This window comes from Sinocyclocheilus grahami, unplaced genomic scaffold, assembly GCF_001515645.1.
Source record: "Sinocyclocheilus grahami isolate Dianchi unplaced genomic scaffold, SAMN03320097.WGS_v1.1 scaffold94.1, whole genome shotgun sequence".
NCBI classification, from domain to species: Eukaryota; Metazoa; Chordata; class Actinopteri; order Cypriniformes; family Cyprinidae; genus Sinocyclocheilus; species Sinocyclocheilus grahami.
Window position 1 is genome coordinate 431,964 of NW_015505273.1, and position 12,432 is coordinate 444,395.

The window sequence follows — 12,432 nt, forward strand, 5'->3', positions numbered from 1 at the left end:
TGTGTGTGTGTAAATGTAATTATTCATTATAACTCTAATTATACAAATAAATTACAATGCATTAATTAAATATATATATTTTATAAAATTCTCATTTATTAATTATATATATTAATTTTTTAAAGTTTTTAAATCTATATAGTTTTGTATATATATATATTTATATAAATATTCAATATAAATACATTTATAAAAATTATTATTAATCTATAAAAGTTCAAACACATGTAGCAAAAGGAGGTATGATTAAAGCTAATACATTTAACATCAATTAGCAGAGTAAAGCATGGGTTTATTGGACATAATATATTATTGTATATATATATATATATATATATATACACACACACACTATTTATCTATTTTATATTTATTAAGTGTAAAATGTAATCATTAATTATGAATATAATTATTAAAATAACTAAAACATTTCTTAAATATATATACTTCAGTAAACACCCACTTAATAATACTTATATATATATATTATTTTAAATGTATATATTAATTGTATTTAAATGTATATATTAAATGGGTATAGTTTTGTATATATATTTAATGTAAATGTATAAAAATTCCAAAATATTTATTTTAAATGATATATACACACAAATGTATTTATTATTGCAAAATAAATAATAAATAATAAATACCAGCTAACTGTACATTATCCCTTTCTTTAAAACACTTTAAAAACCAGCCTGATAAAACATAATAATCTTAATTTAACCAACTAATTAATTTATAATGATGGCATACATTATTTTATGAGTTTGTCATCATTTTTAACTTGCAGTACCTTAAAAAACCCTGAAACACGTGCCTGATGTTTTTAGAAAAGGTCAAACGGTGGGTTACGTGTCATTTAACAGAACGCAACGGGGCGGATCAGCGCATCAACATTAACAGCCACCAAAAGGGAAAACTCAATTATTCAAGAGCATGTCTGGAAAAATAACACATGTAAAACAATACTTTAATTACCCTGGCAATTAGACAGCCAGTGGTCTGCCAAATGCTTGACATTCAGATGAAGAGAAAACGCTGATTCATTGAGGGCTGGAAGTGACAGGTTCATTTGCATGACTATGAGATGATTCAGTGATGCTTCACATCAGAACATACAACAATCAATTACTTTTCCAGCCAATCTTTCATTAAGAGGGTAATGAAGGGATTTCACTTACAGGAAAAGCAGTATGCCAGTATTGGCCATAGCGTAGGCCAATCCCAAAATCCCACTGCCCATAATGGCATTGCCCAAATTGAAGACTGACATGCCAAAAGAGGTCTTCCCCTCAAACTAAGAGAGGAAATGAAATTGATGAGCAACTAAAACAGAACTGCTACAACGGCTAACCGATAGAACATCAACACAGTCAAATCTCTCAGTCTGAAAAATCATTCCGTTTCTAACTGTGATATGCTTTCGGTTGAAAGTTCACGGCAAATGTTGCACATACTTACATCAGTGAAACGTGGCTTCTTGCCCTCACTGTTGGGTAGGAACTCAATGTTCTCAGCAAGTGTGCTGTCAGGATCATCAAACCTGTTGGAAGGACGACAGTCGACATTTAATCGACAATGATCTTGCAAGGTGCATCAAGTAATTTTCCCTAACTGCATCTAGCAGTCATTTGTTTCCTGTATTGACATACCTGCCGTGATGGGTAGCATTTCTGAGGGTTGATAGAGAGTGTGAGAAGGTCCATCATCGAGCAAGAGTGGAAAAAGGGTAAACATGCACTTAGACAAGTCGGCACACCATGCCAGAAGATACAAGTGATTTGAGGAGCATACAAAAGAAAGACCTCAGTACAGAAGCACAGAGACACAGTGAAACTGATATAAGTTCAAATGGGTTACAGGTCTGTTCTGATGGGCTGGCGGAAGGCAGGGAAGACGCAATGCTAAAAATCATGAAAAACCAGTTAAGAACCACTGTTTAAAGAGGCCTGGTCCGCCATGCAGGTGGTACATGAGAAAGCAAACACTTCCCTTTATGTAGACTGACACACATGCAAGGAACTTATCTTACAGTGCATGACAATGAAGTTTTTACAGATAAAATTGAGTAATTGAAGTGATGCAAAAGTGCTTACTGTTCTTCCTCCATCATAGTCTTCATCGACACGCACATTTCCTCTCCCAGGTCCTGACCTTTCCCATTGGGCAGGATACTCATTTCTGATCTGGACAGTTCCATAGTGGAAGTATTTGATATCCCACGTGTGAACTGATAACAAGTTGCTGAAAAAGATAAAGATTTTAAACAATTTAAAATTATTCAACTATATGAATATTAACTACATGCATTAAAAACACCGAAAAATCTGTTTCATATGTCTAGCATTGTTATTGTGAACTAAAACTAAAACCAGTGTTATTTTAGTATCATGGAGATATTATTACAGTTTTTATTAATATTTTGAACTAGTTTTCACTTTTAGATTTTGTAGTTAAAGTTTTAGTATGTAATTTATATTAGTATTTTTTTAATATTGTATTTTTTTTTTTTTTTAGTTATTTTAGTGCATGAAATTAAACTAAATTAAATGTTTACATTTCTTTTCCATTTTATTTCAGTTAAAGTTTATTTTATTTTAAGTAATGAAATAGTTTTTTATGGTTTTACTTTTAGTTAACTATAATAACCCTTACTCAAACTATTAATAATCATTTTTGTAACTGAAATAAAGCAGAAACAAAATTTTTTAAATATATATGTTAGATGAAAAACCTAAAAATTTGAAATGTTGCCCTGGCAACTAACTGAAATAATAATAATAAAAAAAAGTTGAAGTATGAAAAATACTAAATATAGCTAAATATAAATCTTAAAATACGAGAACTAATAAAAATGATGATCACAACAAAATTCCAAAAAACCTAAACAAAAATTTAAATGAAACCAAAAAATACAAAAATAAAGGTAATATAAAAAAATTATAATACTATAAGAGTGAATACATAATACTAAAAGGCAGTGTGCTCAACTAAAGAAATGTCAACTAAAAATTCACCAGGATTATTCAGCGATTTAGTGATTGGCCTTTCGCCAGTTTCCCCCGAGTCCTAATTTCCATTTATGCATGCTATTAAGTCGTCAGTTTACAATGACAACAATGAGGCACGGCCCACCAGGGTGTCATTTTAGGCCAGAAGATGTTCTCGCTCTTCAGCGAAGAGTCTCTACACATTCCCTGCAAAGATGGAGGCTCAATAACATTAACAACGTTACTGTTTATTTTATGATTGAGGTTTTTATTCCATTGAACTCTAGAAGCTGCAGGAGAATGTGTAAAACAGTAGGGCCATTGAGACACCCAGCTGTCATGATATATTTAACACAGACCGCTCACAACAACAACCGTCTGCGAGGGAAGCCAGAAGCTCTCGTGGAGAACTGTACGAGTGTGTTCGTTTACAGCCAGATAATTGAGGAAAGTCTTAGTCTATTTCCAAATGAGACTGATGCCGACTTGAGATTAAATTCCAGCACTATTAAAACTTAAAACTAGCAACATAATGAGTCAGAATGACATGGAAACTTTTTAAAATATTCTGTGCTTGATTAGAAATCCTACAATGGTGATTTATGGGATCTTAAAGGGGTCATATGATGCGATTTCTATTTTTCTTTTCTCTTTGGAGCGTTACAAGCTCTTGGTGCTGAGACTAAAGTCTCAAATCCAAAGAGATATTCTTTATAAAAGTTAAGAGTCAACCACGCCTACCTAAAACGGCTCGTTCTAACACGCCCCCACATGTCTATGTCACTGTGTGGGAAGATTTGCATAACGCCGCCAAAATGTTCACGCAAAGAAAGAAGGCATAACTTTTATTCTCGCTGTAGTATTGTTGTTTGTCGTAAAGACGCTGTGTGCTTCATTGTTAAAGCGAAACTACTTTGTTTGGCCTTCCAAAAGAGGACGATATCTGCTTCGTCATGCCTGGAGCTGATCCGTGCTGGTTGCTGAGGAAATACTACAACTTTGCGCTGTGGATCGACGGATCGGCTTTCACCGTGGACGAAGCGGAGTCCAGCCCGGGGTCGTCACAAGTTCTTTCCGGACGCTCCTTCGTCGAAATCGCCTGTCGCGCCGTTCTCAAGCCCACCCGCCACTGCTCACTCTAACCCTCCCGCCGTTCCTCACTCTAGCCCCCGGCCTCTGCTCACTCTAGGCCACCGTGTGACGCTGTGTTTCGTTGTGAAAGCGAAACTACTTTGTTTGGACTTCCATTTTCCAAAAGGTACACCTGGAAAAAGTGGGGTCGTCTTATATTCGGACCAATATGGTATTAACAACACTGTTCCAGAACACTTCAACCCAGATATTCAGATGTGTGCAGCACATTTTATGGAGAACTGTTTCCTGATCCTGGTAGAGTAGACTACAATGCCGGCTGTTCTGACTCACAGACTGTAAGTACGTCTTTTGTATTTAAAGAATTTGCCACTGATGATTCAAACGCTAATTTTGAGCAGTGATGCAGACAGGGTTTTATGTTTACGCGGCGCAATGCAATGCAACGCGTAAAAGGACCGTATAAGTCATTATAATCAGTAATTATGTCCCCACTGGATGCAACAAATGCCTCGTTTATAATGGGTTTTAATGTTTTTGTCTCGTCGCTCTGGCCGGACAGGGTATCACAGTATGGTAAGAGGCGTAACATTTCCGTCACACACTTGAGGTATTCGGCCAATCACAACGCACTGGATAGCTGGCCAATCAGAGCACACCTCGCTTTTCAGACCGATGAGCTTTGTAAAAATCGACACGTTTCAGAAAGGCGGGGCATAGAGGAGAAACAATAATGTACAGTATGTGGAAAAGAATGTGTATTTTGAACCTTAAACCGCATAAACACATTTCATTACATCAAATACACAAAATAATGTTCTTTTTAGCAACATCATATGACCCCTTTAAACATACTGTTTAAGCATACTTTCATCAAAGAATCCTGAAAAAAATATGGCTTTACATAAATATGAAGCAGCGCAACTGTTTTCAACATTGATAATAATCAGAAATGTTTATTGAGCAGCAGATCAGCATATTAGAATGATTTCTGAAGGATCATGTGACACTGAAGACTGGAGTAATGATGCTGAAAATTCAGCTTTGCATCACAGGAATAAATTATATTTTAAAATATATTCAAATAGAAAACAATTATTTTAAATTGTAATAATATTTCAGTTTTTGTATTTTTACTGTATTTTTCATCAAATAAATACAGCTTTGGTGAGCATAAGAGACTTTTCAAAAACATTAACAAATCTTACCAACTCACAAATTTCTTGTTTAAGTTTCTTATTATTTTAGAATCAAAACAGAACAAAAAATATTACATTCAATTAAAAACCCATATAAAAGTGGAATAAAGTACAGTCAGACTTATCCCAAAATAAACCCTTCCAAATAAACGCCCGATCACCCTGTCAGGGTTCATTGTGAAATAATGATAATGATGTACATTTTATACTTTTTTTTTATTATTCAATTATGCCTGTATTTGAATAATCAGCATCAATAGGATAATGTGACAAACTTTTGATCAGGCATTACAAACAGCAGCTCCTCTTTGGGGTCCAGAGTGGGTTAGGTTTGAATTCTGGCAGGAGCTTGAATTTCACATGACAGTGATATGTGAGGCATGGAGTCCCGAGGCTGCCTGCGATACATGTTTTTGGCAGCCCTAACACTGCTAAATATCGAGTTGACCATTAAAGAAAACCAGTTGCGGCCAAGGTCATTAGAGACGTCTATTTGAGCTGATAAATTTAGCAACTCGTTGAGGCAATTTGAGGTGGAATACAGGTCAGCTAGTCTTTTTGCAAACATAGGAAGGTCAATAGATAGTCATAAAAAAAGGAGCACGTAAGAGCGCATTATAATAATAATTAGCAACATGCAGTTACAAAGTGGACAGAATCTTAGGGTAAAGGTACAACTAACAACTTTTGAGATGAGCGAAATACAATAACTCAGGTGTAAAGCTCAGTATTAAGAAGACCTGTCACGCTCTCTCCTCATTCTTATCGTCCCTCACAGCTGTTTCACACAATGCACTGTCCTTGATGACCATTCAACAATGTGCTGCCTGATTGACATTCACAATAACACAGACGTCACACTGACCAACACCTCAAACTAGAGTCAAATATGGCATGCATAATAGTCACCAATGACTTTTGTAAAGTCTCTCTGAATCTATTTTATGAGGGTGCTGGAGTCAAGCAGAGATGGATTCAATTATATACTGACTTTTTTAGGATTTGTTCCTCAAAGGCTGTTTCCCACACCACCAGGACAAATGTTATGGGTCTGCATCTTTATTTATAAGGTGGAAGCCTATCCTGGCCAGTTTGTTCCATGTTGCTTCAAAACATCTCAGCTCTTGATGCCAGTAGCAGTTTTTACTTTTATTTTATAATAAAATCTACATAATAAAATATATAACAAATGCATATTATACTTAATATATATTTTTATACTATATATGCACAATATATAAAATTTAGATATTTTTTTAATTTTATAAAAAATTTTAGTATACACTGTGTATATATATATATATATATATATATATCTAAAAATCTAACATAATTGTAGATTATATATAATTTACATGATTACAATATTAAAATATATTTTATATATATATATATATATATATATATATATATATATATGCTATTTTAGATTTTTAGATAGATATCAAATTTTATATTTAATAACATTTTATATTTAAATTATTTTATATATTAGATTTATATAATCTGTTTCAACACTGAGAATCAAATGTGTGATTAACAAAATAGTGCTGTGATATATATATATTTTACAGGCATATATATTTCAAAGAAAATTATTTCACATAATTTCATCCGGTCTCAAATTCTCTGACCTGGACCGACCACAAAACTCCCACATCTGGTTCCCACAGATGATTGACAGTCAACTTAAGTGTATGTGCATGCAGGAGGAAGATAACTTAAAATGCTTAACTGGTTGTGCATGGTGGGGTAACAAGTGTGGCTGTTAACATCTGCAGACAGTGACATCACATTATTAAATTTGATTTGACCTCGGTGATGAGTAGGGCTGGGCAATATATCGAAATTATTGGAATATCGCAAATATACATATCGCAATATGCATATCGCTACAGCTTGCAATATTTGGGGCCATGAACAAAAGACAAAGAGAAAATCACTCACTGCTCTTACCTAAATAACTTTTGTAGCTTAAATAAGAATCAGTGCATATTGAATTCAAAGAGTAAATACTAAGCAGTGTTTTATTTCTCCTTTTTATTATTCAGTTCCTAAACTCGTGTTAAAATTATTACACTAATGTTAAAATGACATTTTTATGTAATGCTCGAGTAAAACACTACCGTTCACTTTCAGAAGTTGTTGTAGGGGTGCTTCCTTATTAGAATCAGAATCTGAATGAGCTTTATTCACTGCTTAAGTGTGCGCAAACACAAGGAATTTGTTGAACTCTTGGTACATACAAACATACAAATAACCATATATATATATATATATATATATGACACAAGATAGTTATAGAAGTTCACAGAACTGACTCTGCAACAGCTGAGTAAAACTGTTTCATCTGAGCATGTGGCACTTTAAGCATTATCGTATCGCATATCGAATATCGCATTATTTAATGAGTTATCGCATATCGCATTTTTCTTCAATATCGCACAGCCCTAGTGATGAGTTTAGGAAATAATTTGAAAGATGTGGGGATAATGTCAATTAAATGCATGCTTGCACTTTTAATTAGGTAGGTTGAAATGTTTGGCAAACAGTGAATCACATAGAATTGACACCCTGAGTCTAAATGCCTCCTTCCGTCAACTTCCAAATGAGGGCATACAAACCTTTAAATTGGACGTAAATTAAGGTAACTCAACACTCAAGGATGAATGCTTCACACAGCTCAATAGTCACAGCTCTTGCTTTCAAAACATCATAAAAAAGCAATCTAAAGCAAATGGCAGCTTTGCAGTGCAGCACATCCACAACAGCAGATAGCAAACATTCATTCTTCTCTTTGAGCAAGCCTGAAGTTCAAGCGTCAATTTGAGCGTCAAAAGGTCACCTGCCCACCGTTTTACATTAAAGCCCCAGAGGCTTCTGAGGGTAAACTGGGGTCCAACACTTTCACAACCAGCACTCTTCAAACAAAGTCCTGCTAGTCCTGGTGTTCACCATACAGGGCACTTAGTAACTGAACCACCTACAAATGAATACTGTTGTGGTATTACTACGATACTGTATGATACCATATGTATCATGTATTTGGTATTTATTCCAAAATACCATGTTTGACCCGATTGAGGTCAGAAGGACCTGCCCTGTGCAATGATTGCTCTAGACTGCCAATTGAGGTTCATTTTACCTAGAAAATCTATCTATCTATCTATCTGTCTGTCTGTCTGTCTGTCTGCATATCTATCTGTCTGTCTGTCTATCTGTCTAGTCCTACTGGGAAGGTTGTATTTATGAATTGGGAACCTGACGTCAGAAGGCAAAATGCAGGGCAAAAGGCAAAAAATGTTTCAGAGACATTTTTAACTTGAAATGATGTGCTTTAGGTGTGTTTATGCTTTTCTATGGTTTTATTTAAATGAATGAAGGTTCTGTAAATTTAATTGCTATATATATTCTATTATAATTGTGGATTTGTGCAAACATTTTATAGATAGATTTGAGTTAAACTCATCCATGTTGCATGTACAAAATACCATATTTTTGTCCAATGACGATAGAATGATTCAATTTACAGAACTTTTCACAACCCAATGAATTCCTAATCATTATAAAATCAAATCTCACATTAATTCTTTTCCAGTCCAATTTGATGAGAAAATGTACATTATTTTACAAGCTGGTGATTTTGTATGAATTTGTACAATGAGTTTGATATGGAAACATACAATTTTTTTGAAAAAAATGAATGTAACCATTGGTGGGGAGTAAGCAGTCATACGAAAAAATTAATTCATAAATTAGCCACCAATTTGCAAAAACCTCCAAAATTTCCATGCAAGTGTGTAGTTTTTTTTCTCACTAAATCTTGTTTCATTTGGAAAAAATGTCACATTATGAAATTAGAATGTCTTACAAATGCAACTGACTACGGTTGTGATATATGTTGGGAACTATACCACAAGTATGGCATGATGATAAAAATAAACACCAAAAATGTTCACATGATTAGTCTTGTGACTCAAAAACACATGGCAAAGTCAAGCTCAAGCTTACAGAGAATAATATCAATCTAAATGAACTCCAAGACCTCACTTGAATCAGACATGACTGCTGACCGTCCTACGAAATCATATGCTCATCTCTGGCCTTGGACGTGAGGTGCATCCAGGACAAAGTTTGAGGAAGGTATAGGATTGGTCAGGCATGCTGAGCTGATGTCACGCCTTTGTCTCTAGAAAATTCTGGGATGTACTCACATCATTGATTGTAAAGGTTTCCCAATGAAGTTAACTGAGAAACAGATCTTTGCCTCATCAAACAGTCACACGTCTTTGGATACTGGCTATGCAAACTATTGATTGATCGTTACGGTCCATTCACATTCAAAGTGCATCATACTGTATTGCCCCATCCATTCAAACATGATGTGAAATCAAAATCTGACTTTTGTGCCAGAGTTTTAGTCTGCTTGTGTAATTCCTCAGCAAACTAATGTTGGGACACATCCAAAATCACTCTTTTTTCGAGTTTTATAGAGTACCTTCTGCTGATTTCCCACTTTCTCCATGACCTCTGTCCTCTCGTTCCCTGTCTGCTGACCATAAGGTCCAGAGAACTGACATGCTTACAGGCCATCTGCCATGCCAATATTCAATGCACTGCCACAAGCATAAAGAATATATATATATATTAGTTGAACTAAAACCCAAGTATGCTCTCTTAAACACAGCTAGAAGACATCTTCCTCTTTAATCTTCTAATGATCAGTTTAGCCACTTCATGCCCCCAGAGGACAACAGCATGCACCTTAATGTGCCACAATGAAGACAGAAATACACCAAATTATTTCAATATTAAAAAAAAAAAGTAAAGAAAATTGTCTGCTTCTATTATTATTATTAATATTATTAATGAATATTATTGCCAAACAACTAACATTTACCTTCTTTTTTTTCTTTTTTTAAATGTATTTCTGAGTAACATATCTGGACAAAAAATTGCACGTGACGTCACTGACACATATACAAAGTAAATAAAAGAAGGTATAGATACACTTTACATATATAAAATACGGTCCAGCTCTCTAAGACCATCAAAAAGGGAATCAAAAATGTTATTTTTGCGTCCACAATAACTGATATATTCACAACTAGTCCATTTTCCCCATCAATTAAATTTAACTCAAGTATTTTATTTCACTCATTTTCGTTTTCTGATCTTATTAATTATGCATCTCTTAAAGTACTTTAAAAAAAACAAATAGATCACACTTTGCCAATAAACATTTATTACTTACCGGTCAGTGAGCTCCTGGATTCAAAGATCTTCACGGTTATAGTGAGAAATGATGTTCTTGCTTTAAGTTTCCAGTGGTTCGGCTGCTTTATGTTCCTGTAGTTCTTCTCCTCGTGTGGTTTGATCACAATAGAAACAAAGCACGTCTCTCACTGCTTTGAGAAATGAATTGGTGAAGGCTGCATGGGTGAGTAGTGGGGGTTGTTTAGGTCCCGCCTTCTATGGGGCTCGTCCAATGGCAGCCGACAAGACCCCTCCAGTGACCCCGCCCACTTCTCCCAAGCGAAGAAAAACCACTATAAAGGAAAACTGGGTACGTACACTCAAATATAAAAAATTATACTGCAAAAAGAACATTGTATATTGCAAAGTATAATTAATCCTTCGTTTAAGATTATTTTAATGTTTATTTTTTTTCAAAGGTTTGCTCCTTTGATATTATTGCAACCTTATTAGATTCTTAGAGGACTCTCATTTAAATCAAATAAAATTAAGATTATAAAACAAAAAATATTTCTAAAACAAGAGGATTCCTTAATTAACAAAAATAAAAAATTGTAAATAAATACAAATTTATAAAAAATAATTTCAAATTAACTTAGAGGGGTGGTTGATTGCGATTTCACTTTTTTAATGTTAGTCAGTGTGTAATGTTGCTGTTTGAGCATGAACAATATCTGCAAAGTTATGAAGCTGAAAGTTCAATGCAAACGGAGATATCGTCTTTTAAAATTCTGGCAGTTTAATGCCTACAAAAACGACTGGTAGGGACTACAACAAGTTATTTCCCGGGTTCGTGATGTAACAAACCCAGATAAACCCCGCCCTCGGGAACACGCAGCAAAGGGGGCGAGGTCATGCTGCGCTGCTTTAGAGAAGAGGAAGAGAAAACTAGAGGTGCACGTAAAAATCTATTCATATATGAATCGCGATTCTGTCTTCTAACGATTCTAATGGATTCACAAGTTTCCAAATCAATGTTCCAAAGCAGCGGTTCTTAATATTGTTCCTCGCGTCCCCTGCTCTGCACACGCTCTGCATCTCTCTCTCTCTCTCTCTCTGATTCAGCTAAGCTCCAACAATGAACTGTTCCAATTATACACTTATTTTCACATAGCTATGAGAAGCGTTAAACATGGACGTGCGTGCAGTTGCCGTACTGTATTAAAGCTTTAATCAGGATAAAACCATATATTAAAAGCTAACATAAGCAGTAGCATTTACACATTTACGTATCTAGAAGAATGAGACAACAACAAACAAAAAGCATAGGCCTACCATTAAAAGCTGTGCTTGCACAGGTTCTGCTCAATCCTCTTCAATAATATCCTCTGCTTCTCAATCGGGCTCAAACTGATAAGTGATATTAACAACGCCGTTGTTTACAATACAACCGGAGCACATGCCGCTGAGGTGAGGGGCGGGACGTTTAGACGCACACTAGAGGCGGTTTAGCCAATCACAACACACTGGACTAGCTAACCAATCAGAGCCCATCCCCTATTTCTGAGGGCGGGGCTTCTTAAATACAGGAAAAGATCAGCCCGTTTCTCAGAGAAGGGACAGAGCGGTGTGGAATAAAGGCCAATTATGTGAAAAATAATGCGTTTTTTAAAAAACTAAGCATTAGCACATGTTAGACTACACCCCATAAACACAATCAAGCCTAGAAAAAAAACAGTGAACCACCCCTTTAAATTAAGTTACATTTACAATTTTTTTTTTTTAATTGAAACTGTAATTTTTAGTTATTAAACAGCACAGCATTCAGTCATGACCCTAAAGTACATTTCTACTGAGTCTTCAGAGCTGATAATACCTACTGCCCCTATAAAGGCACAGATCCCTCACCTGTCCCTCTATCTGTGTCTGTGAACGAGTGTCCATTTTCA

The 12,432-nt window shown here is 35.0% G+C and overlaps 1 protein-coding gene across 3 annotated transcripts in view; it reads right to left on the reverse strand.

Moving 5' to 3' along the window:
- The window catches only part of slc38a3b (solute carrier family 38 member 3b), a 27,593-nt gene extending 16,873 nt beyond the window's left edge, over positions 1-10,720 (reverse strand). Inside the window, exons 1-5 of one of the 3 annotated variants that reach the window (XM_016275386.1) lie at positions 10,542-10,720; positions 2,103-2,250; positions 1,659-1,679; positions 1,468-1,549; positions 1,188-1,303 (exon numbers count right to left, since the gene is read on the reverse strand). In XM_016275386.1, the coding sequence (XP_016130872.1) occupies positions 1,188-1,303; positions 1,468-1,549; positions 1,659-1,679; positions 2,103-2,206 (323 nt within the window). In that variant the 5' untranslated portion in view covers positions 2,207-2,250; positions 10,542-10,720. The remainder of the gene's footprint in view (positions 1-1,187; positions 1,304-1,467; positions 1,550-1,658; positions 1,680-2,102; positions 2,251-10,541) is intronic. The other 2 variants (XM_016275387.1, XM_016275388.1) reach the window with 2 other exon arrangements.
- Between the last annotated feature and the right edge of the window lie 1,712 nt (positions 10,721-12,432).